The 27,510-nt window shown below is 41.7% G+C and overlaps 1 protein-coding gene across 9 annotated transcripts in view; it reads right to left on the bottom strand.

The window, feature by feature from the left end:
• The window catches only part of NTRK2 (neurotrophic receptor tyrosine kinase 2), a 411,119-nt gene that overhangs the window by 201,982 nt on the left and 181,627 nt on the right, over window positions 1-27,510 (bottom strand). For 7 of the 9 annotated variants that reach the window (XM_082469619.1, XM_082469620.1, XM_082469622.1 and 4 more), the window contains 2 exons: window positions 6,999-7,046; window positions 724-912 (listed from right to left, as the gene is read on the bottom strand). In XM_082469619.1, the coding sequence (XP_082325745.1) occupies window positions 724-912; window positions 6,999-7,046 (237 nt within the window). The remainder of the gene's footprint in view (window positions 1-723; window positions 913-6,998; window positions 7,047-27,510) is intronic. The other 2 variants (XM_082469623.1, XM_082469626.1) reach the window with 1 other exon arrangement.

The following is a 27,510-nucleotide window of genomic DNA, read 5'->3' as shown; positions in this document are numbered from 1 at the left end:
CAGTGGCATAAGCTTGTTTGTCTACTGTGACTTTATTTCTTGTCCTTCAGGCTGTGTTCCAGTCTCTATATTTGAGCACTGGCTCAGAAGATAGGATAAGAGAAAGATTCCAAGTTTCCCAACAGAGGCTAGTGGGTTAATTTGGTTCTAAGAAATATAACTCTGTGTACTTAACAGGCAGACCATCTGTTGTGATGTCCCTTTGCTATTGTGACATCACAACAAGCCTCATGATGGGAACTAGGACTGAACAAAGAAAACAGAACTACCTAAATTGATACCACCTGTGTGCAACACAGAGCATTCCTGACTACCATTAGTGTATATTTTAAGGACTTTCAATAAACCAAATTTAAATCCCACCAATTGCTTATCTTCTGTAACTGATGTATGTGCATTCTAATGACACTTCTGGTTTCTGTCTATCTTTTTCAAGATAAGCATGCCTTGATTCCAACTTCATGTTGACAAATAGTTTTGGAAAATGGATCTCAAGAGAAGTCAGTATCTGCCCACAGTTCCAATCCCAGCAGGAGACACACCCTGAGAACTCCATAATCAACAAACTAAATGATCTATTCCTTGGGCTCAAAGCCCCAAGAATCCTCAGACATTTCACACTGTACCCTCCCCTCAGTCATCCTCGTCAGGGACTCTGATAAACATGCTGCTTGATACAGCTATGCAGCAAATGGGCCAATAAGTATAAACAGATGTACTTACATGTGTCTGGCTTGAGCTGACTATTGGTGATGCCAAAGTACTGGGGATTTTCAATGACAGGAATCTTGGTCATTCCAATAATGACAGCATCAGGGCCACCCTCTGAAGACGATGGGGTGTTACTCCCATTGGAGATGTGATGGAGTGGGCTGGCAGAGTCATCATCATTGCTGATAACTGAGGCTGGGCCTGGAGTTGGAAAAATACATATTCTCCTGTAATTTTTCATGGTTTTGTTGAGCTATAATTCACATACCTAAAATTCACCCATTTAAAGTGTACAATTCAGTGGGTTTTAGCATATTCAAAGAGTTGTGAAACCATCACTACAATCTAATTTTAGGAGATTTTTATCATCTCAATTAGCAGTCGCTTCCCATTCTCCCCACTTCCAGCCCTGGGCATCCACAAATTTACTTTTTATCTCTATGGATTTACCTATTTTGGACATTTCATATCAATGGGATCACATAATATGTGATCTTTTGTGCTTCTTTCACTTAGCCTAACGTTTTTAAGGTTGATTCACGTTGTAGCATGCGTCATTATTTTATTCCTTTTTATTACCAAATGATATTCCATTGCATGGATACACACCATTTTGTTGATCCATTCATCAATTGATAGAAATTTGGGTTGTTTAAAATTTTTGGCTATTATGAATAATGTAGCTATGTGCATGCGTGTACAAGTTTTTGTGTGGATATATGTTTTCATTTTTCTTGGGTGGAATTGCTGGTCATACAGTAGCTTTACGGTTAACATTTTCAGGAACTGCCAAGCTGTTTTCCAAAGTGGCTGCACTACATATTTTATATCCCCAACAGCAGTGTGTGAGGGTTCCAATTTCTTTACTTCCTTCTCCTGTAATTCAATATGCAGCTTTCCTCTCTGTTCTCTGAACATCTTTAGAACACTCTCTCATTGAAACACCCAGCATGAATCTAGGATTCCTGTTGTACAGTGTACTGAAAGACGTCCTAGAAGTTCAAAGATCTGATCCTTTCACCACTCTTTGGACAAGTCACTTACCTTTTTTGTACCTCTACATCTGCTTACATGTGTAAAATATGCAAAATAGTATCTGCTTGTTACTTTCTGAGACTGGAATGAAACTACTGATATGAAAATGTGCTTCATGAGTATGAATTACTACTAAGTGTTACTAAATAAACTTACAAATAACTGGTTGACTAGAATTGCATTGGACTGTCCTATTACTATGCTCCAATTTCTGTATATTCTCTCAGCAGCGGCACCACTTTTGCATACAAAATACTTTCACAGCAATAATGGATCAATTCCATGGCAAAGTTCCCTGTTTTGCCTTTAGCCATAACATTATTTGTAGTGTCATTACATGGATGTCTTTATACTAAAGCAATAACCATAGCATTTTTCATACCAGATTTAAACTTTCCAGTCCAGAGTCTCAGAACGTATATACCCATAAATACAGTCTACTGTATCTTATCTAAACAATTCAACCATTGACCCATAATGTTTGCAACCAAAAATACATTCACAAAGATAAAGGTCTACATTCATTGAAAACTTGCAAACAATTAAGATCTCAGTGGCTTTTGACAGACACGCCCTACAGGAAAAGTAGACAAAACCCCCTAGTATAGTACACAGGATTCTACAGTATCCTGAATAGGTGCAGGGTCTTACAGAAGGCTCTCACTGGCCAGGGCTACTATAATAAGCTAAGAGGAAGACAGGAAGAAAAGGATATGGAAGAAAGACAAAGGGAAGGCAATGAGAAGGCAAAATCCAATGTGCAGCGAAGACAAATGTGTACTGGGGAAATGAAAGCCTTAATCACTATTTCCTGAGCAAGACCATGTGTGTTCGTCCAATCCCCCAGGATGTTTCAGCACCTCCAGCCAACCTCTACCTCTTCCTCACATTTTACTTTTTCTGTAAGAAGCACAGCAATAGAAACAAAAGTTGTTGTATCATACTTTTTTGAATTCCCTCTGAACTATCACGGTAATCCATCCCCCAACCTCCAAGATCCATTTTCCCTCTTATATGGGGATTATCACAGTTTGTAGGGATAACGACATTCCCCAGCTAGCTGAATCTTAAACTATGCAGGAGGCAGCCAACTGCTATTATAGGTAATTTTTAAAAGCACTCTCTCAAGGGGATGTGTATTTAAGTTGCTTTTAATGATACACTCTGGCTTAATTCTGCAAGCAAGTCCTCACACAGCCAATTTAGAAGCCACAGAACACTCAAAGCAAAGGCAAGCTTACCAGTTGTATTCATCTTAAGCCTAGCTCACCAGTGTTAGTAAACAGTGGAAATTCTGCCAAGAATAGCTACACAGACAAGTTCTTTCTAATATCCTTAACCATCCCTGTTTTATGATTTGCTTCTTGACAGGCCCCAGTCACCCAGAGCTTAAACCCAGAGGTGGAAAATGGAAATGTGTTATGCTAAGCTTTCTGCATCATGTCAATAAAACCTTCCCATCATGGGCTCCCTTGCTCCAGTCCCGGTGCAGCTGTCCCCTCCTTCGAGGTTACCAAAGCACGCTACCGTCCGAGCTCCCCGGGGAGGGTGCAGTAGAGGCCACACATTTCTCAACAGATTCCAGGCTGCACATTTACCCCCAGAAATGCAAGAGTTGTCATGTTCAAACACTCCACATGCTGTCAGAAGGCCAGCGATATTTGCTTCTGGATTCCCTGCAACAATTTGAAACGCACTGATCCCAGTTGCTTTTCCTCTGATTCCCTTTTGGCCCAGGACAGGCTATCCACATTCCCGTAGCATTCAATCATTTTGGAGGAGGATGATACTTAGAAGACAATGTTGAAATTCCTCCAGGAATTCGGGCTCTGAAGCATCTGCCATGTACACAGTGGAGCCTTACTTAAAGAGTTCAACCAAGGGACTTGCTCTTTGCTTCTCCATCACCAGAGGACACCCTTTCCTTCCTGTGGCCTCGCTGAGTAAAACCCCCAACTCTGAGGTAACAGATTCCAAGGGGAGAGGCTCTCTGTTTGGGGGGAAATGTTTTAAGCACAGAAGTGGTATAAAGCACCAGAGGTAATCTTTCAAAAGCTTTTTCACTTTGCCAGAAGGTCACTGTTGACAAATCTGAGCAACATATAAACCTCAACAATTTATCAAGTGGAATGTTAATTCAAGTGCTGTTTTCTTCATTATTGATGTTCCAAATCCTGGAAGATTGATACAGCTGGCAAGGTTGCAGAGATTCAGCCATTTTTCTATGAACATTTTGATCAAATGGAGCACAGCAAACCTGCAAAGGGGGAAAGCTCTCAGCGGGGAAGATGAATGTCTATATAATTTGACAGCAGCCTGTCTGTGCATATCATGGATGTCTCGTTATGTGTCTGTGCACGTGGGGAAAACACCCCAAAAAGACAGACAGAAGAAGAGTCAGGGGCACATCACAGCAGGTGAGAAATTCATAGGAGGACTTGAAAAAATGTCTTATAATATTAACAAAAAGTTTTAAGTTGCTGGGTATGTGCAGCTTGCTGAGTTTGGGGTAGATAGTTCTAATTACTGAGCTGACAAATAGGAGCTATGCCTGGAAACATTTTTAGCCCATTTTTATTTTAATATGTCTCACATGCAAAGAGGCATTTTTCTTTTACCAGAGCTGCTCAGTAACATATCCTGCATAAATGACTTTACAAACATTTGTAAGCCTGATTGAGACTTTTTTCCCTGATAAGAATTGATGTAGGTCATCTGGAGAAGGAGTTTCCTTCTCTCAAGACCAACATGCCTTCAAGGAGAGAGACAGATTATTGTTCTTAAACAGCTGTATTAACCATGTCTTTTATTTTCTGTATTCTGATGCTTCAACATCTGAGGCTTTGGTGACAGAGGAGGGACTGCCAATTCCTAGAGATAATAAAGTACTTGCCTACGAGAGTACGTTTCATACACAAACTGAACAATCTACAGTCTACGCCCCCAACCGCATTACTTACTAGGCTCTCACACTCCAGGCTGCTATCCACCTGCCCCATCACCCCAGAGCCAGGTATAAGACAACTGGGGACTGTCCCTACATCCCAGAGCCCATTGACCTTACTCAACCCAGCCAGTCCTAAACCTGCTTACCCTGCCTCACCCATTCCTTTCTGCAGAAACCACAATAGAGGTTCTTGTCTATGTTTTCCCCTTACTCCCTCTGCCTCCTGATGGACCCTGTGCCCCCTTCAGCACCATGGTCCCCACTGTGGCATGGCCTGCCCTCTTCTCTTGGGATCTGTGAGTAACAAACGATATTTTCAGTGGCAGTCATCTCCAGACCTGTGACCTTCCCACAGCTGAATAATCATAAAACCTACATTTTAAAGCAGCATCACTTCTGATGAACTGTAGCTGAAAGAACAATTCTGGAGAATTCTCTCTGCTGTAGCCTAAAAGGGTGAAGCCCAGTTTTTGAAGCTTTCCAGGAACAAGTGCCTCTCTGCAGAGCAAAATGGCCTGGAAAACATGTACATGGCTGTACCATGTAAAATGCCAATAAGTATCGTTAACTATTAGTTTTATTTTTAAAGGGGAGATAAAGAGTAAGAGTATGGTGTATACATTTTCAAAGGGTCTATATAATCCATAAAATTTATTTTCTTTGTAAGGACATAAGACATATGTGATAGGTACATCTCTTGGGAGAGAGATGGTGGGGCGAAACCATGGAGGTGGGTAAGAGAGACATTGTTTAATATTTACATTTCTGTACTGTTAATTTTTGAAAAATCTTATGCATGTATAATTTTTCTCTATGTTAACAAACACTCTCTGGGTACAGGGATAAATGGTGTTTTTGTTTGTTTGTTTTATTCTTTATTCTTTTCTGTTTTAAAAAAATAAAGATTACTTCAAAAAAATTTAAAACAAAAACAAAAACAATAACAAAGCAAAACATTTACATGGTTGCACCGATTTGCTGTTTAGTGGAAGGAAAACCCCATCTCACGGCGCTATTGTGAGAGAGCTTGTCACTCAACTTCCCTCTTCACCGCCACACACAGAGTGAGCACAAAGCCTTGGAACAGGGTGCCTTCAAGATTGCATGGACAATCTCTCTGCTATCTTGGCAAAGTGCCTATGATCAGCTGGATCTGAAATTTGCCCCTGGGGAGTCACAGACAAGTCCTTAGCTGGTGGAGCTTAATGTTCCAACTTTGCCACACTCCACTTTCTCTTTGCTGGTTAAGAGCTTTAGTCTTGGAATTCCTAGGGCTAGCTAAGGGTCAGGGTGACTTTCCCCCTTCAGGCCCTCTCTGGCTCAGTTTCTGCCACCTCTGGGTTCAGCCCGTGTGACATTTTGGATCACTGGACCAACACTGAGAAAGGCTGTCCAATAGGAAAGGTCTGCTATCGGGCTCAAAAAGAGAAAGGAAACAGGCTTCCTTGTATGGATGGGATGGACACGTATGGGGTGGATGACTCAGAACTGGAAGGCTCCAGGACCCTGGTACACTTCCCCTATTTTACAATTTTCCCTATAGCCAACCTTGCTACCGAAATAAATACTAATCAACAGATACTAAAGATGGGGCCAGATCTTGGAAATACACAGGCAAGATGTAAAGACAGTTTGTGTTTTCATGCCTTCTAAGCAATTCCTGTTCATTGTCTCTGTACCCATAGAAAATACTGAACAAATTGGAGGTCCCGGGAGATCACACCTGATTCCAGTCCTAGTGATGAGTTACATTATCTGCACTCATTTCATAGCTACAAACTCTGCTTTTCAATTACCAGCACATAGTCTGAATGCAAGGAACAGAATGCAATCAAGCACAAATCATAGCGTCTGGACGTTAGAGTCTTGCTTTGAAAGAGAAGTGGTCATAAATGAACAGCTGATTTCCTAATTCAGAAATTTATTACATGTTGGCCAATGGAAGAAAGTTAAGATGCGAACTTGACCAGACTTGAATATTCAGCCAAATGTTTGCTGTACATGGAGTTGGAGTGTAGTTGCATTTCATTTCCTTAACCTTAAAAATGCAGCAACAAGCTAGATCTGGATGACAGTTAACACTCCCCCATAGGATAGAAACAAGGTGATGTCAAAAATACAAAACCATTTACTGAAGTCAGTATTCCTTTTCTGGAAAATTCTAGGCCTCTTTCTTCAGCAAATCAGAAACCGGGAACACAGAAAAAGAATCAAGGACCAACAAGTATAAAGAGAGTCAAAGCAGTTTCACCCTAATTAAACAACACAAACTCATTACTTATCCAAAGAAGGAGGAACTACTTACCAACACCTTGTCTTGATTTTACTTTCCCAAATCCAAACCATGAGAAATCTGAAAACCACAACAAAACATAAAATAAACTTGGAAACAGAAGCGTAAACCAGAAGCATTCAGCACTGTCCCTAGTGAAATAACAAACTCCCCCAAAAAGCTCCACTGGGGACCGAAGCTTCCCCTCAAACACCTGGAAACTAACCCTTGGATTTTTGTGTAAAGATTTATTTCTCATCCTGAGAACATGGAGGTTGGAATAAGATAAGAGAGAGCAAGAGCTTGTCTTCGAGAAAAATGGCCCAAACCTAGGGTTAAAGGCACTGAGCAGATTTTCCTTCTCACTGTCTCTCTTCTCCCTAAGTATCGAACCATCAAACAGGGAACTGCAGGGGTGAAAACAGCACAGTGCATTCAACAAATGCACCATGGCTCTCAACCACAGACATGTGGGAAAATAATCAAAGAAAAGATCTTTTCTGGAGCTAAGACAGACAGTACAAAAAAGGAACATGAAATCCTGTGGGAGAACTGACACTTGGGCTATATGGGAATTCAAGAGGAAAAAAGGGGATCACAATTCTACAACTGACTTGCTGTGTGACGGTGGGCAGTTCCCAGCAGCTCTGCGCCTCTCTATAACACAAGATTCCATGAGGCACGTGTGGGAAAAAGTGTGCCAAATGTTTGGAGGTCCTCCAGTGAATAATGCCACAATGAAATGCCTATTTATTTCCTGGGCCCGACTGTTCCCTTCTAGGTAATTTCCGCTGGGTTCAAAGTAAACTCTGCACAGCAGGGAAATCCCTGGATAAGAGGCCAATAAAGGGAATGGAGCCCAAATAAGTAGTAACTGTGTTTCTCAGCTCCTTACATCTGTAGTGATTTTTACAGGTAGGATAAAAAGCCACATAAGAGAAGAGCCCATCGAAATGAAAAATGCATACGAAAACACTTTGCACACTCAAAAATGCCTTACAAAGTTGTCATGATTACTATCTTTTTCAAGTACATTTAGCCTTTCCTTTCTTAGTATTCTACAACTTCAGCTCTAAGCCAATTTTTACTTCTGATTGGTATTCCTCTGAATGCTTTCTTCCAGATTTTAAAAGGCAGGAGGAAGGTCTGGCATCTATCCAATGTCAAAGAAAGATTCGTTTGCACAGGAGAAAGTGACCTCATTCACTGGGTCCTCAGTGTAGCGAGGCCAGGCTGTGACTGGATTTCTTAGTTACGACTTATCTCTTTCAAAATGGAGTGTATTTTCCTACTGGTCACTTTTTGTTTTTCTATACTTGTTTGATTTACATAGTTTTAATTAAATCGTGGATCGAATATTTGGACTCCTTTTTTCACTTGAGTATTTTTTCAAAATCATGATTCTGTCTTACAGAGAGCCCACTGAAGGGCAAGGCCATAGCGCTCCTCACTGGTTACCTGATTCAGATTATTGTCCATCATCCACTATCATAACCACAACTGCAATGAACATCTTTGCATGTCTTAGGTGTTCCCATCCCCATTTTCAGAAATCATTCCCTCAAGATAAATCCCAGAAATGGAATTACTTTGTCAAAAGGGGGAAATATTGTTAAGGTTCTCAATGCACGTTATCTAATTGTTTTCCCACTACATGAGGTCTTACTTTCACCAATAGCGTATAAGAGGGTGGAGTGTATTTCCAATGGGAAAGCTAAGGGTGAACCATTTCCGATGTCCATCCTGCCATTAGTCGGTCTCCACCTAACTGAACAGAGACCTGGTAAATACTCCCCTCCCATCTGTGCCGCATGACACCACTCACCCCCTACGTGTCCTAGGCTGGTGTTTGACACAGATGCAGTAGGGAGAACTACAGGTATGAAAAGCATAAGAATAAAGCAGGTAACACTTGTGCAGTCATCATAATTCACAAAATGCCTCCCCCACCTCAGACACTTCTCCCTTAGTCCTCAGCCAAACCCTGTAATATATCCCAGTTCCTTAACAAGGGATTGAGACTCAGAGAGGCTGACAGACTTAGCAAAGACCACAGCCTTTTGATGCCAAATCCAGTTTTTCCATTCTTTCTTAGTTGCCTTTCCAATCCTCCAAACTACTTAGCCAAAATTAGCCAAAGTTTTACAACGCTACAATTAGGATTCAATCTTATATATAGAAAAGCACTAGAAGTAGTCATTCATTCCTCATTTATTTATTCAGCAGGCATAGCAGAAGATTCAAATACAAAGAGCTGTATGGCCTGCCCTCAAGGAGTTTACAATCAAGGATCAACTCTCGTGGAAGTACAGCCGGGGTGTATGGGAACTCAAACAAGGAGTATCTAGCTGAATCTGGGAAGCGGGTTGAGGGGGGAGTGGGTAAGGGGGGAGAGTTCTTTGGCTTCTGGACAATAGATTAAAATTTGCCAAGAATGGGAAAAAGCAGAGGAGGACATTCTCACTGTAAATAGTCCAGTTCTGGTTAGAGAGGGAAGCATTCATTTGTCAAGGGGCTGATGAAGCTGGAAAGCGGAAAGAAGCTGAAACACATAAGCAAGGGCCAGGTTAAGAGTTTGGAATCTATGGTGAATATTGCAGGTAGGCCCTAGAAACAAACCAAGCAACGAACTTCAGGCCAGGATGGAACATAATCACAGTTAATTTTAGAAAGTGGTTGCAGGATGGAAACAGGATGATGTAACGGAAAGACTGAGGGCAAGAGACTGGTTGAAGAGGCTGCTGGAGAAATCAGGGCCTGAGAGAATTGTTACCTGAGCCAGGTAGTGGGGAGGTGGGGCAGGGACGAGGAGGGGATGGCTGTCCGGCCTCTTTAGGGGAATCAAGAGGACTTGGCAATTGATTGCAAGTTGAGGGGAATATCGGAAATGAACAGGGACATTCTTGGGTTTAGACTACAAGACACACGGTGATGCTGCCCAGTGTCTCCAAGGAACCTGGCAGGAAAATAGGCTACGGGTTCAACTCACAGCATGGGTGTGGGGCACGATTCCCAAATAAGGTGACTATGTGCAGAAAGCCTCAGAGGGAGACATCCAGTGTTTGGGGCTCAGGTCTGGAGCTCAGAACCCAGGTCTAGTGTCGCAAGTGGATCTGCTCAAGTTTAAGCGGAGCCCAGAGTCCAACTGAGAACAGAAGCTGGATGCTGCAGCTGGGACACATTTCTTCTTGGACACATAAAAAAACAGCCCTTTTTGTAGGTACAAATAAAAGGATATCCAACGAGGCTAACTTTTGACAAACTTATTCCTAAATTGCTAAAATACTTCTAAGTTCTTTTTAACAGTAACACAATTATTACGTAAGAGAAAATATAATCTTCTTGACCATACGCCAGAGTTCTTGGAAAATTTAACAGATTAGGCAGAGCAACATCACATTGATACGTCTCCCTTCCAAAAACTGTCCCTTGTTCGACTTTTTCTTGATGAATTTAAGCAGTAGTCTTAAAACCGTGGTACTAAATCTCACCCGCAAAAATTTCCCATAAGGTCAAAAAGAAACAATTTCTCAATTTCCTGTGATGTTTCACCCATTGGGAGCAGAGTCCTGCCAAAGATTCATTTATTTTCTACTTAATAAGAGACACTTTATTCACTGCAACATAAAGGGCTCCTTCAAAAGCAAATGTAGTTGCAGCGAGCTTAAAGGAACTCCTTCTTTTGGAAACTAGACCGACAAAGAATCTAAATTATGAAATTAACCAATTAAATCCATCTCTTCTTGAAGAAAGTTCAATCTTCCCCATCCAGAGAAGAGGAATGTAGAAAAGAAAATAGCGTATTAACACATTAACAGCTCTAAAATGGGACTCTAAATAAAATAAATAGCAATAAAGATTCCTTTTCAAATGTCTCTCAGAGGAAATCGCTAAAATTTAGGGGGTTGAAAAGGAATATTTATGATGCAAAGGAGAGAATCAGAGGAAAGAGCGAGAAACAGGCAACGTGGAAGAAATTTAATCTTCCCTGTGGTGCTGAATGGTACAAACACTAAATGTGATTTTTAGAAGGGCTCTGATCTCAAGAGAATGCCGTTTCTGGATTTTTTTTGTAAGTTTCAGAAAAATTGTTTTTGTATATTAGAAGGAAAAGCAGCTCTTCTAACTCTGGAGGAATTAAAATTTGCTGCGTTCTCAATTGAAATTTCTTTATATATATATATATTTTGTTAATTATTGAAATTTCTTTATATTTTAAGGCAAAGCTCATCACCCTCTGCCCCCAAGAAAAGCATCTCTAATGATGGAAGCTAATGGGAGAATATGACTCACTGACAGAAATGCACTTCACCTCCAACTTCTTCCTCTCCTTCGGGGAATGGGCCACGCCCACTCCCCGGAGGACACATAAGAGAGGAGCTGTGGGCTGCCTTGCTGCAGGGAAAGTGTTGAGCCCAGAGTAGACTCCATAAGTGCTTGGGTGAGCAGCCGGCCGCCTGTTACCTCACACAAAGAAGTAGGATGACTGGTCATTGCAGTGGAAAGGAAATGAATGCAAAGGACCGCTTTGTGGACAATATAATCATCTCTCTTTCCAACTGACACGTAATCGGAGTGAGTAATAGTTTGCTTCAAATTAATTCCAGTTCCTCAGGGCACAGAATAGTGTAGTTTGGGGCCAAGTTTCACTTCAATTTAAACTTAATCTTTTACTTAAGGACACAACCTTTATATATAAGTCCCATCTCCACAGACCAGGAAGAGGGCTCACTTTGTGTTAAACCAGTTCCCGAAATCACAGTTCAAAAGCGTCCTGGATTTCTCCAGACCAGCCTTCACTGGCTCCATCCTTTCCCTTCCCTCAAACTTCCAATGTGAGTTATGTCCACTGTTCTTAAGAAAAGGAACACTGAAGACCTCCAATGTGACAAATTTAAAGAAAAATATGTGTTTTGTGGCTGAAACTGCTAGTTGCTCTCTGAAGTCTGTATTTCCCTCTTTTTCCCTGGGCCCACAGCTAGACTACATTTTCCAGCCCTTCCTGCAGTTAGTCGTGGCCATACTATTAAATTCCAGCCAATGGAAGGTGTGCAGAGCACTGAGTACCACTTCTGGGCTGTATGACTTAATAAATATATGCTACCCCATGCTCTTTCCCCTTCTACTTGTTCAGAAGGAAGACTGAAGACAATGATTACGGTAAACTTGGAAGTTATGACTTGAAGATAGCAAAGAAATTCTCTGTTCATTCTCCCAGTATTGTTTGGTGAATGCAGACAGTGTAGAAACCGAGTTCTTCTACCTGAGATCCAATGAAGCTGAGCTATTTATCCTCCAAATTTCATCCATATGCAAGAAATAGACTATTGTGTTTAAACCATTTTCCACTTCAGGACGTGTTTACTATGGTAGAGAGCCTATCCTAACCGATACAAAGGGAAAGATATACACACATGTACGCATAGTAATTAACTGACTCCATAACCTCTAAATCCCCCATCACAAATTCATAATTGTGTTCCATGTATATCTGCATTTTTAAATCCACAGTGTGAAAATCCACAGATTTCATTAGATTTTCCAAAGCTACTTCATTGCAAAATGCTAAGAACCCCTGAAATACATACAAATGGTTTCAGAGACAAAGATATCAATGCATAGGTACTCTGCATTTCGATTCTATTTGATTATATTCCCTATCAACACTTGAACCTGGGTGCTGATAACCATCTATCATCTCTCACCTAAACTTCTACAGCAACCTTCTCATTCATCTCCTGCCCTGTTCTTGCCTCCCCGGAATCTCTTCTCTGCAGAGCTGCTGGCGTAATTATTTTCAGGTATCAGTCAGATTATCGCATTCCCCTGCTTAACATCATTTAAAGGTTTCTCCTTGCATCTAGTATAAACTCTTGATGATGACTAGAGTCCCATACGACGTAGCCTCCCCCAGCCTACCCCCCCCCCCCATCTCCTGTGAAATGACCACAGCGGTCTCTTTCCTGTTCCTGCTCACTCTGCATGTTTCCTTGCCTCCTTCCAGAATCCTCTGTTTGGGCTCTTCTCATGCCTAACCACCACCTCTCATCCTCAGGGTTTCAGGGCAACTATCACACCCCAGAGGAGCCCCGACCTCACCACTAACCCAAGACTCTCTCAGCCCCTCTCACTAACTATCATCTCCTCCTTCTCAGTATGTACCAAGAAAGGACCTGACTCATTTCTTGTATTATTTCTTGTCTGTATCCTTTACTAGAACTTGAGCTCCACAAAGTCAGTGACTGTCTTAGAAGAGGCTCAGCCCCTGCACCCTCCGCTGGAAACAGACTCTGACACAAGGATTCAAGTGAAGGCAGTTTAGTAGGAAGGAATCCAGGAAAACTAGAGGGGGAGTGAGCCGGTGACACAGGGAGGGAGGGAAGCCTGCAGTGGATGCGATATCCAGTGGGTTACACTGTGGACAACTAGAGTTCAAATCCCTGGGGTGCTTGGGGAGAGGGTGTAGAATGCATCTCAGAGTTTTCCCATCCAAAACATGAGGAAGTTGGGTTATTTACCTTCCAACTACCATCTGTCATTCTGCTAAGAGAGAGCACTGGGGCAGAGTCCCGGGTGTTTGCAGCAGGACACTGGGGGCCAGCACGGGGGCCAGCATGGGGATGGTGGGACTTGGGAGGACCTGGTGGGGCACCAACAGGATTTGCTACAGGGATCTTGTCTATGTAGTTCACCACCACCTTCAGTGCCTAGTACAGACCCTCAATAAATACTTGTTGAATGAATGCATGAGAACAACCATTTTTCAAAGCATAACAATATGAAGTACAGCAAGTGTAATGAAAACACCAACATGCAAATTATACACTCAACGTAAAAACCACAATATTTTGCAAGCATATTTGCTGCCCTCTTGAATCATTTATGACCCTCCCATGGAATCTCATGGTAGACAGTATTTAAAAGTGAGCAATACCCAGAACCCAGCATTCTGGGCAGGAGTGTGGAATAAAGATGTTGGATCAGATGTCAGGTGCAGGGTTTCTCTAAATGCTGTAAGAAATGAACTGCGTGACCTTGGGTGAGTCACTTCCCTCCCTCATAGGCTCTGCTTCCTTCTCCATGAAGACAGAGGTTGAGAAGTGGCATCGAAGGCCCGTTTGAGCCCTAGCAGTCTATAGTACTAACCATCAGGCACATACGACTGGGAATAAATTGCCACATGGCCTTATATAGCTTTCCTGAACATGGGTATTTTGGGAATGTGAGATCATGTGCAATTTAAAGAAAAGCACTCAGTCAACTGGCCTAGATTTCCTCCTACTCAGATGCTTTGGGGTCACTATTTCCTCATCTTGCGAGAAGGGCCTGTGCTCTGAAAAAGCAATTTTTGAAAAACAGTACTTATTGATTACTTGCTAGATGCTAGGACACTTACTAGAGATTAGATGTTACTTTAATTAGGGAAAATTGGTCAGCTTCTATTGCAGCATTAAAAAAATAAAATCAGACTCAAATGATTTTTAGATCCTACAGACTTAAAGTTCAGAAGCCTCAAGTGGGAGTAGATGAAATAGACTTGCTCGGAATGTGGAAAAATGTCCCATTCCCATATTTCAAACATTCAATTTTGAGGACAAAGTGTTGCCAACTACTTCCCTCTTTCATTTGAACATGTGGAATATTTCAAAGAAAATTCATTTGGTCTACATCTTAGTCATTCACAGTTAAACAGTACAAAGTGTTGGATTTTTTTTTAATCTATTGTAAATTCTGAAGGCTTTTTCTTTAACAAAGGAGGTCACACGATCTTCTCTGAGTGGGTAAAAAATGGAACCTGGGACTCCTAATGGTTAGTTTTACACTTGGGACTTTGGGAAAGGCAGAGGCAGCCTCTGTTTACTAATAACAGTTGAAAGAGATGAAAGAGGCATATCATAGCTTTGCCTCTGTGGTATCACCCCAGTGAGAGCTCAAAACACTCTATAAACTTTTTTTTTCAGCTGTCACAAGCTCCCTGCAGGGAAGACAGGTGATGTCTGGTTGTACACACACAAAATTTCCCTAATACTGTCTTCACATTGAGGGAATGACTGCCTGAGACTCATCCCCAAACCCCCATCTCTCTGCAAAGCAACACTGGTAAGCACTCAGAGCAAGTCTTTTGGGAGGGAAATTGGCTGATACTCATCATCTGAGAAGTGATATTAGTGGCCCTCAAAGAGAGTAACAGACCCAGAGAAGCTGGCAAACACTTTATGTCAAATTCCCCTGAGCTTTCATTTCCATGGAAAACCTAAACAATGACTCAGAGACCTGAACTGACTTGCTCAGACCTGTCTCTTGTGCCCAGTCACCAAGTAGGGTCAAAATGTGCTCTCTGCAATTCCTTGCACAAGGACTGTCGCCACATGACATGCATTTGAAAATGCTTTTGTAATTGCTGCTATAAAGTCATAGTTATATTCATATGTATGCATATATATATAACATGCAAATTCTTTTTTCAGTTCCTCTAAACCAACATTTGCTGCAGCTAATGTAAAGCACCATGTAGGAATTTTTTTTGTGGTTCTATTATGGAATTTTGGAAGGAGTAGGAGGATGGCAGCATTTCTAGCCATCTCACTTTAAAATATTTTCAGTTGTATCCAAATTCTTCTCTCCAGTCTTGGAATGTGGTGACCTGCTTCATGCACATTTGTCTTTCTTTCCAGTGACCCATTGTCAACCTTCCCCCCCCCCCACACCAACACTCTTAAATCCAGCCAAGGTCAGGAAATGTGTGAGGCTGACACAATAGCTAAGATGTTCATTTAATTTTATTACTTTGTGCTCTTCTATTAGGAAGCTCCCATAACGGAATAGAACATAATAGGATTATATACACTTATAAAGCTGGGTGCTGAATACAAATAGTTGAATAAAATGACCATAAATAGAACAAAATGAAAACTCATTGTTGAAAATGCAGCACCAGTCATATGAATTAACTATCGGCCATCTACTTCCTACTTAATATCACTGCAGGTGGTTTACACACTGTCAGTGGAGGAAACCCAAATCCATAAGATGAAACCGCATTTCTTTCCTTCATGTTTTCCCACTAAATGCCCAATGTGCTCTTTAAGATCCACTGCTTTTCTGGAAACAAATCAAAATTGACTGGCTAGGTCAGTGGTCTTGAATGGGGATGACTTTTGCCTCCCAGGGGAAGTTTGGCAATGTCTGGAGATATTCGGGGTTGTCACCATGGGAGGGGTGAGGTGGAGAGGCTGTGCTCCTAGCGTGTGATGGGTAGAGGCCAGGGATGCTGATAAACAGCCAACAATACACAGGCCAGTCCCCACGCAACAAAGAACTTAAGTCCCAAAACATTAATCGTGCCGACACTAAGAAACACTGGCCTAAACCATAGCCCAGCAGAGGTGGAATTTATCCCCAAATCTTGTATCTCTGTTAAAAAGAAATCCTAGCCTGTCTAAGCTCACTGCTACTACAGGAGTTTAGTCTTCTCTCATGTTATTCCAATGTTCTTATCACTGGTCCCTCTCTCTCAGTTTCCCATATTTTGCAAGAAATATCTATGATATTGTCATTTCTGCTGCTCCCCAACACCAAAAAGTGCTGTTCTGATCCAGAACAGATAGGCAATGCAGTATGAAGGGATGGGAATTGCATGTGGACTCCAAGTCTTGTGTTCGAGTCTTGGATCCTCCACTTCCTGACAGACACCCCACAGTGACTTGGTCTCTCGAAGAGTCCTTCTTCAGAGCAATAATTACCACCCTGCCCACCTGAAGGGGCTGTTTGAGGATCAATGGACCTATGTGTCTGTGACACCTCCATAAACTCTGGTATTATATAAACATAAGGGTAAGGAAAATTTTCAATGGCATTCAAAACCCTGACCCGGCCCCAGCTTTATCACTTATGACTTGCCTTAAAATATCCCAGCTTCCAGTTAAACTGTTAGTTTGCATTCCTTAAATGAGCATGCCTTATTTTCCTATTTCTTCATTAATTCATTGAAAAACTATTCTTTGACCACCTGATAGATACAAGACACAAGACAGTGCTGGGGATGTAATAAAGAATAAAGCAGGCTTCCCTGGTGGCGCAGTGGTTAAGAATCTGCCTGCCAATGCAGGGGACACGGGTTCAAGCCCTGGTCTGGGAGGATCCCACATGTCGCAGAGCAACTAAGCCCGTGTGCCACAACTACTGAGCCTGCACTCTAGAGCTCGTGAGCCACAACTGCTGAGCCCGTGTGCCACAACTACTGAAGCCCGCATGCCTAGAGCTCGTGCTCTGCAACAAGAGAAGCCGCCACAGTGAGAAGCCCGCGCACTGCAACGAAGAGTGACCCCCACTCGCTGCAACTAGAGAAAGCCTGCCAGCAGCAACAAAGACCCAATGCAGCCAAAAATGAATAAATAAATTTATATAAAAAAAAAAAGAATAAAGTAATCACAGTCCCTGGACATGTGGAGCTTCCAAATGTTGCGTCTTTGCACCAGCTGATTTTTCCTACTGAAATGTAACCTTCAACCTCAATTTTTTATCATTAGATCCCCTTTATTCAAAAAAATCCACCTTAAAATTCACTTCATCACGAGCATTTCTCCATTCCCCAAATCAGAAATACCCCCATTGACATTTAGGTTGTTCATCTCATGATAAATACCACATTCTCTGCTGTATTAATATTTATATAGTCTTATTGCTCCTATTAGATTTTAAGCACTCTGAGTTAAACAGAAATCTTCTTATTCACCCTCTTCCATAAGCTTCCTAACAGTTACAACAGTGTCAAGCAGGATACTTTACACGTGGTAGGTACTTAGCAAATACTTCAATTGCTGATTGGGTCCAAGTAGAATGATTTGAAAACAGGGCATGAGATGCCCACAAAAATAGTAGGGACTGAGTTGGAAAGCAAGAGATAGACAACAGTAGGAGCCTTCATTATGCCGACTATGGTTTTCTGTATTTCCAAGGCACACTGTTCTTTGCCTGCCATAGCTCATCTCACTCTGAATTTTAATTATCTACTTACTTGTTGTAACCTCTCCCCACTGGAAGTTCTCTAAGAGTAACAAAAATATTTCTATCTTGTCTCCCCATTGTACTTCTAGCATTGAGCACAGTGCCTGGTACATTTTAGGTGCTCAGTAAAGATGTATTGAATGAATAGGTGAACAAATTCCAACTTTTCACCTTTGAAGTCTTCGATCACGAGCCCAATTTGGTGTGACATGGGATCCCGATTGTGTTAGACACCACACTGCCCCCTCTCCTTCCTGGCCCAGCCGAGGATTGGAAACCACCCTCCACCACTACCATCACCAATCCACATTGCTTGCATTTGCCAGTGAAAAAGGAGCAGAAATGACATGTGTTACTCATGGGCAGAAGACTTAATAGTTAGTAGTAGGTTTTCCACTTCCCCTTCATCCTATCATCGTGAAGCCTCATGTTTGGACAAACTGTGTTGTACATGGAGCATGAGGAGAAATAATCTTCTCTGCCTTAAGGGTTATTTTTTTTCTGCAACGTAACCTAGCCTATTCTGACTGATACAATAGTGAAGTTCCAAGTGAACCTTACTAAAAGATAATCTTATCTATAAAAATATCAGGCTTTTATTTTATAAAAAGACTGACATGTACAGTTAAGAGAATATATGCTCACACATGTACTCTCTAAAGCATATGCAGGTGTGTGCATAAATACATAATGTATAAATATTCATGATAAAGTAATACAAGAAGTTTTTAAAAGCTCGTTGTAACTCACATTAAGAAATCAGAGTTGTAATCTTGCAAGCAATTCCCTTAGAAGACCATGCCTTCTTTGCAAAGATACTGTTCCTGTTTATCACATTTTCAGAGCTCGTCTTGGGGAATTATCTTTAATTATGTAGCAGAGTCTTCAAACTATGGAAATCTTCATTATTTGAGAGGAAATTTTAACATCCAAAGATCATTTGCAGCCAGATCTGATAGAACGTGTGGGTGATTAAGCTGGACCACATCACTATTATTCAAAATGTCAGGGGGTCTGATTCTGTAGTCTCCAGTCTCCACCTTTATTGTGGAGCTCATAACTTTTCACTAAAGGCACTTCTGAAAGATGAGTTCCAAAAAGGCACAAGGTCTCTTTTCTGGTGATTCTCAAACTTTTTCATAGTCCTAGAATCATAACTAAATGTCAGTCTCCAGGAACTTCCTTGGTCCCTTAATTCATGGTCGTTAAGTAGATGCAACCTGACTGAATGCATGGCTGGGTGTTCCTCACAGCATCCATTAGAAGCTACCTAAGCACATTTACTCTCAGACTATAAAATCATAAAAACAATTGACTCCTGGTGGATAAAAGCCCACCTAAAACAGGATTAATTAGAGATGCACGGCTGGGGGTTATCATTTTAGCTTGTGTTCCACACTGAATTGTATCCCCAAAATTCATATACTGAAGACCTAGTTCCCAATATAGCTGTATTTGGGTTTTTAAGGAGGTAATTAAGGTTAAATGAGGCCATAAGGGTGGGGGTTTAATCTCACGAGGACTGGTGTCCTCTCTTTCTTTCTCCACGAGCCACAGAGAAAAGGTCATGTGAGGACACAGTGAGAAGGGGGCTGTCTGCAAGCCAGGAAGAGGGCCCTCACCAGGAGCCTTACTGGCTGCACCTGATCTTAGACTTCTAGGCTCCAGAACTGTGAGAAAGTAAATGTTTGTTGTTAAGCCACCCAATCAGTGATATTGTGTTACGGTGTCCTGAGCAGAATATTCTAGTTTGTTTATTTGTTTATTTTGTTTATTTGCTGTTGTCATCACTGTTTGGATTGCCACCTTGTATCCACTTCCTCCTGCTCACTGATCATGATTTTCATTTGGTTATCCACCTACACCCAGACAGCCAACGTGATTCAAGATGGAACCAATGGCTTAGGCATAAAAATTCAGCATAATTCCATTCCCTGCCCACAGCGTGGCTTAAGAATCAGCATGTGACTAACGTTAGTCTGATCAAAACCAAGCCTGGGATGTGTGTACAAAGGTTGACGTAAGTGATGTTTTCTTTCCTGCTGGATTGACATCTGGGAGGATTAGCATCAGGACCGAATGGAACTCATCTTTGCTGCAACCGTGAGAGAAAAGTTTGTCTCCAAGTCAAGCCAATCCAACAGAAGAGAGCCACAGTGTTTGGGCCTTGGATCAAGCCATATCCAGAGCTTGGTATTTACTCCCGGATGGTATATTTATTGTTCGAGACATTTGCAACTGTAAGATGCCAAACTAATACAGGGATGGCGCAAGAGTAGTCTAATTGTCAGTAAGTCACTCCTGTGTCCCCAGAGGCTGGAGTAAATGGGTACCATATTCTAGAGTCCTTCCACGCCCCCAAGTTTTATTACCACTAATGTTGAATTGGCCTGTTATGGAGATGTAAATGTCCTGCTCTTCAAAGGCATGTTTCACAGGATGAAAAGCTTTGGGATTTCAATGACTTTGACTCCTCAGGAGACGGGGGACAGCCTATTTTAGCAATTTCCTTGGGAATGAATAGACATATACTTTAGCTATTCAAATATTTAACTAGCTCTTTTGTTGTTGTTTTGAATTCCAACGAGCTGCAGCTGCCTATTTGTGTCTGTTGTGCCTTTAAGGGGCTTGCTGATTCAGTGGGATCCCTTGAATGCATTAATTAGCCTTCTCTCATTTCCCCAGCCCATGCCTATGAAGAAATGAGCATTTGAAGCTCCAATTGTGGAACCATGTGAGTCTTGAGGGTACCAGATAAATGGAGACTCAGAATTGCCTCCTTTTTGACGGGCATTTTTGCGCTGGCAGCAGCCTGCATGATGAATTTATTGGCGATCACTATTGGCAGGTGAATGAAACACAGGCCCTGGATTAAAGTGTAACAGTGGAGATGGGGCATTAATCAGCCCAGGTACATGAGTCAGAAAGAGGTAAAGATGCAGAGAAAATAAAATGTTATGGAAGGCTGGAAAATGATTTATCATTTTTAATATATATGATCTAAACCCACTCTTTATAACTGCTTGTAGGTCTCCATGTTGGTGAAGACTTGCGCAATAAAATACTCCTTCTCTAAAGCACTAAAGTGAAAGATGCTGGTGAGGAAAATAAAGAAGCACGAAGAGTGAACTGCCTATAAAAGAAAAAACTGTTTGGCTTAAAATTATATGTACACTCTTTTCTTTTAAAATGATTTATAGATACAGCTTTTGCTTGGAAAAACTGCATTCTATTGATCAGATGGAGAGGAAGATTAGAGGTCTGTCTGTGAGGGTCCATTTCTCAGATCGTTTTTAAAATTATTAAAATATGAGACAATGTACTTTCCAAGAGTAAGTGTCCACGGCAGGCTTAATTGTTAAGCCAGCTGATTAAATTGCCATTAACATTGAATCCTTGAGCTTGGAAGCTTGGTTCTACACAATTAAGCATTCTCAAATATGGAAGTTAGCAAGAAGAAAGTCTAGCAGCTAGGTGGAGAATTATATGGAATGAGACATACCTTCCCCCATTAGTGGTTGGTTACTAGTCTCCCTTGGGTTTTTCAACCCAGGAAATTGTAAAAACCTTTTTCAGGAAGGTTTCCCTTTCTGTCATGGGCAGAGACAAATAACAGCACATCCCTCAGGATTCTGTAACATTTTATAGCTTCTAACAGTAACTGTTTGTCTTAGTTCCCCTTCAGAAATGTCAGGTGTTTCTAGCAAACAGGCAAAGACCAAAGACCTAGGACATGAACATGTTACCCAGAACCATCAGGAAATGTAATAAGAGAAGAATATCAGGGGGTCCATTGTCTGCTTCTTCATTTTACCTCCTTTATGAAAGTTCTCTGACATTCTATGACAGGCTATGCTTATAAACATAGAGCCTATTGCTTTTCTTCCAAATAGTGGACCATCTATGGCCAGACTAATGCTAGCTGAAAAGGCAATGGCTGCTGCTCTGGTCCAGGCCTCTCCAGCTCTCAGGACAGCTGCTACCTTGGCCTACTGCAGCCTCCTGCCTTTCTTTTGCCCTCCTTAGGTCCATCCTCCATGCTACAGCTGGACAGAACTTGCTAAAATGTGCAGATCCTCTTCTTTTTGTCAACATAATTGAGGGCTCCACGTCACTGCCTTACAACCCAAAGTCCTAATCTGGGTCTTGGCTTCAAGTTCCTTTCCAAACTTCTCTCTTCTAGTCTCTTTCTCTCATCTTAAGGCCTAGAAACTGAGGTAGCGATTGGTAGATCTATGCTTAAATTGTACTGTGTCTTGTCTATGTCTTGACTCTATGTCTTTGCTAACTCCAATCCTTTCCCTAGTTTTTTTCCTATGCATCCTTTACTATTCGAGGTTCACCTCCTTCAGGATGCCTTCCTGACCACGTCAGACTGGGCTAAATGTGTCTCTTCTCTGCTCACATGATACCCTTTGCATATCTTGATTAAAACTATGCATTATAACAATCTTTTCTAACTTTTCTAACCAAGGACTTTTCTAACCAAGTCCTCGACTAAATTATACACCTTTGAGAAGCCTCTAGTCTTTCAAGGGTTTATTGATACACAGTGCATGGCGTACAGCTCCCTCTGCCCTGCAACAGGCACACACAGGGCTGATGCGTTGCACACCCCTTCGCTGGTTCCCCTGGAGTTGTTCAACTCAGGGCAGGGCCAGGCTGCATGTGGCCTTCAGTAGAGGTCCACACCTTTGAGCTCTAGCTCTCAGCCTTCAAAAACCACTGTGGAAAATGCAACCATCCCTGGCAATGAGAACACATCAAACCAGCATAGCCATGAAGACCAAGCACTGTATGACTGAGGTGCTGGCCAACCTGTCAGTAGGGCCCTGAGAAATGAAGGACAGTGGGCAGCCACCTTATGTGAAGGAAAGTGAAAAACAACTATGCACAATAGCCAAGACATGGAAACAACCCAAATGCCCATCAACAGATGACTGATTTAAGAAGATGTATATATACAATGGAATATTACTCAGCCATAAAAAAGAATGAAATAATACCATTTGCAGCAACATGGATAGACCTAGAGATTATTGTACTAAGTGAAGTAAGTCAGACAAAAACAAATATTATATGATATCACTTATATGTGAAATCTAAAAAATAATACAAATGAATCTATATACAAAACAGAAACAGACTTGCAGACATAGAAAACAAACTTATGGTTACCAAAGGGGAAAGGAGAGAGGGATAAATTAGGAGCATGGGATTAACAGATACAAACTACTATACATAAAATAGGAAGCAACAAGGATTTACTGTATAACATGGGGAACAATATTCGATATCTTGTAATAACCTATAATGGAAAATAATCTGAAAAAATATATATATATGTATAACTGAATCACTTTGCTGTACACCTGAAACTAACACAATATTTAAATCAACTATACTTCAATATAAATAAGAAAATCCTGAAGCTTTGGAGACTTCCTGGGGGCTGGTAGGATCCTGTACTGGTAGAGGAGGCTCTGAGAGGGGGGTGAGGGCTACAGGAATCAAGGTTTATCTGCTTCACAAGCCTTCCTGAACACCTTCAGGTATAAGAACTGCTCAGCTATTGTAGACCCAGGGAATCAACCAATCAACTAAAGGTCTACATTATTATGGGAAGGACTAGCATTTACTGAGTTCTTCCTATGTACTAGGCATCTTATTATTGGATCCTCACCGTTACACCATCAAGTAGGTATTATTATCCCCATTCCTAAGATGCAGAGGAATTCAGTAATCCTTGGATCATACAGACAGGAAATGGAGCAGAGTAAATGTATAGTCAAGAATTAGTCAGGGACTTCCCTGGTGGCACGGTGGTTAAGAATCCGCCTGTCCATGCAGGGGACACGGGTTTGAGCCCTGGTCCAGGAAGATCCCACATGCCATGGAGCAACTAAGCCCGTGTGCCACAACTACTGAGCCTGCACTCTAGAGCCCTCAAGCCACAACTACTGAAGCCCGTGCTGTGCAACAAGAGAAGCCACCACGATGAGAAGACCGCGCACCACAAGGAAAAGTAGCCCCCGCTCACCGCAACTAGAGAAAGCCTACACACAGCACAGAAGACCCAATGCAGCCAAAAATAAATAAATAAATAAATAAACATTAAAAATAAATAATTAGTCAGAAAGGCTGGGTCACAGTGATAATTTGGGGGGGTCATCTAAGTACATACCCTCTCTCATACTTCTCCACACACAAACACTCAAGGTCTTTCGTAAACTTCTGGAAAACTGGGTGTTCACAGTCTAAAGTCTTCTAAGGCCTTTAAGTTGGCTCTAGTAGTGGGTCTAGAACTTGTCTGTCCAGCTGTTTTCCCAGACGTTCAACAAAGTCTAGCTCTCCCCAAATTTAACCTAAAGAATGGAGGATTCTCATCAGTGCTGCCAGACTGTGGACAAAGTGAGGTTCCAATTCTCATACAGAGGAAAACCCCAATCCTTTGCTGAAATCAGGGGCCCAGGGAAAGGGCAGGTTCCCATGGCCATGCAGGTCACTTCCTGACACACAGTGCGACCAGCGAAGCAGCACTGAGTGGATGACAAGGAGAGGAAGAGTGGGAGTCCCAGCCCCGGGAGCTCAGTCAGATAGCAGCAGTCCTGGAGTGGAGGGAAAGTCCAGATGCAAATCGACAACTTTGGCCAAGGGTCTTCCTTTGAGCTCAGAGCTGATTTTATTAATTCATCCAGGATGAGGATGGCATTCACACACAGTGTCTGAAAAACAGTGCTTACCCTCAGATAATGTAAACATATGTTTATGAAGATAACCCTGGCAGTCATGGGAAAAATGATTTACAAAAGGGCAAGACTTGAATCAGGAGGGTGATGGGCTATGAGGTCACTGCTGTTGATCAAAGAAGCCCAGGACCACTTCACATGGAACAGAACTCCATCCCCAAGTATGTCAACACCCAGACTAAGATTACTTAGTCCCTTACTGTGCTTAAGAGCTGCAGTGGCATGCAAGGGTGGATGGAAATGGAAACAGGAGGAGAGGTGGGATTCCAAAGTCACCAACATTGTCTGGGTCATCAAATTTTGGGGGAAAGGATTAATAATTCTGCCTGTTGCTTTAATGTTTTGTCTATAAGATGCAACATATCTGAATGTGTAGCATGTCTGCTAGTGATTAGTGCTCCAGAGACAAGTAAGGGAGGGAAGAGGGATGGCGACCATCAAGCACGAATAAGTACTGGAATTTGATAAATGGTTAGGGAAGGCCTCCCAGGGGTGATATCTGAGCAAGGATCTGAAGGAGATAAGGAGAGCATTCCAGAAAGAGGAAACCACATATACAAGGTCGTGGGGAAAGAGTGTGCCCAGGGTGGGCTCTGAAGAGCAAGAAGACTTGGGAGACCAGGTAGTATAGGAGGGAGATCAGGGAAGAGAGAGACGGAGACAGAGACAGAGTGGGCATCAGTGTTTTTGGTCTGGGGAGGTTGAAGGACTGTTGGCCGGTGGCAGAGAGTGAGCTGGAAACGGGATCGGGGAGGGGGGTTCTTGAGATTACGGAGAGGATGCTAATGACAAAGTCAAGGAAATGTCCCCAGGAGAGCAGGACAGATGGCATGTTTCTCACAAAGGACCAAACAGGCTGTGTATTTTTCCTAATCAGTGAGAATAATCAATAAAGAGATCTTATTTTATTTCTAAAGTCTTCAGGAAGGGAGGGGAGAAGGGAGGGAGAGAAGGAGGGACGTTGGTGGCAAAACACAGCACTCAAAACACGGAATTCATGAAAGCTGAGCTTAAGAAAAAGGAACAGAGAAACCCAACACCCTGTAGTTCAGAGCTTCCCCGAATCCTTCGTCCGGACCTCTAATAAAGAGCAGCAATTTGTCTGCATTTTGCAGACCCGCTTGACGTGCTGGCAGCCTCCTCACACACTGCCGGTTTGTAGGGATTAGGGGGAAGGCGGCGGCGGGACTCCTGGGCAGCAAAGCTGAGGAAAGCCACAGGCAGGCTGGGGCCTGGCCTGGAGAGGAAGCAGCCTGCTCTGGGCTGGCTCTGGGCTCCGAAATCAGCTCCACATCAGAAGAGCTCATGCTTGGCCAAGGTCAGCACAGAGCCAGGCATGGAGCAAGCACTCCAAAAATGTTTGGTGTTGTCCAGATGAAGGAGACCACCTCTGCTCTGATCCTTCTGGAGCCTGAGTGCCTTCAGATGAGGGCCAAACTCTGCCAAGACCCTGCTGGGGGAGGGACGTGTCCCAGTGAAAGGAGATTGTGAGGACAGTAGTTTGAAGTCCCAGGTTTTATTCTCATTTCCATCCAACCCACAAACCTATAGTGAACAACTATTACGTGCTAACCTCTGTGCAAAGAACTGGGGGTCTCATGTAATCCATCCATATTACATATTTACTAAAGCAGATAAGATAAAATAGAGGCCAAAAGAAGTTAAATTAAAATTTGTGCTCAGCTGTGGTCTATATTGTTTCAGATTTTTTTTAAAGTATATTTTGACTCTTCTGGTGAGAAGTTGTCAGAAGAGAAGATGAGAACTACCTCAATGTTTCACACACAAAAATAAAAAATACCCATTAGGTTGACCACCAAACCACAAATGGAGAGTAATAAATAATACATAGCATTTGTCAGAATCAGTACAAATGTGGGTTAATTACTACAGTAATAAAGGAAGTGAGGTAATTTATTTTTTCTAAGAGTTAATGAAATAGATGTTTCACCTTCCAGAGCTGTCTTGTACATCTTGGTGTTTTCTTTGTTCCAGAAATTGAATCCAAGTCTTGTAGGAAGACATTATGAAAAAAAATCATTAAAGCTTCTGTGCAGAATTTCAATTATTTTTAATCAATGAAGCACAAGGTAAATAGTACCGTTCCATATTTTAAACAAAAGATCTGGCTATTTTCAGTAAATAAGCCATTATTTATTTTACTTTAAATTATATATCAGCAATAAAAGTTCACAAAATAGTATATGTTATGGGAAGAAAAGTAACACTAAGTAGGTGAACTCACTCCTGTGGGATTAATTTTCTCCTTAAAAGCTTTTGAATAACTTTTTGCATTATAAAACATGTGCTTGCCTTTTGTAGAAACGTTGAAAAGTGCAGAAAGTATAAAAAAGAGAATAGAAATCACCTATAATCCCACATCTCATAATGATTAACGTTCTGATGCTTTTATCTCATTTTTTCCGTGTAAAATATAAGTTTGAAATCAGGATCCATATAGAATACAGTTTAATATTCTAAACTTTTGACTTTACATTGGGGGCACATAATTTATCCTACTATCTTTGGAATTTCACCATCATTTAATTAATCATTCTCATATTATGGAACATTTAGGGTTTTTCTTTTCTTTTCCTTTTTCTTTTCTATCATAAATTCTATGGAGAGTATCAACTTTATACACACAGCTTCCTCCCCATCTCTGTCTCTCTTTTGTTCTGGATGTGCTGTCGTGATTGTTGTTGTTGTTTTCCTACTCTGAGGGACATTTTTTTTTACCATTCTATTGTCTCACATTATTGCTAACTTATGGATGAGCAACTAAATAA

This window comes from Balaenoptera physalus, assembly GCF_965194825.1.
Source record: "Balaenoptera physalus genome assembly, chromosome: 7".
In the NCBI taxonomy this organism is placed as follows: domain Eukaryota; kingdom Metazoa; phylum Chordata; class Mammalia; order Artiodactyla; family Balaenopteridae; genus Balaenoptera; species Balaenoptera physalus.
Note: the sequence above shows the minus strand (reverse complement) of the source record. Positions and strands in the feature narration are given on the sequence as shown.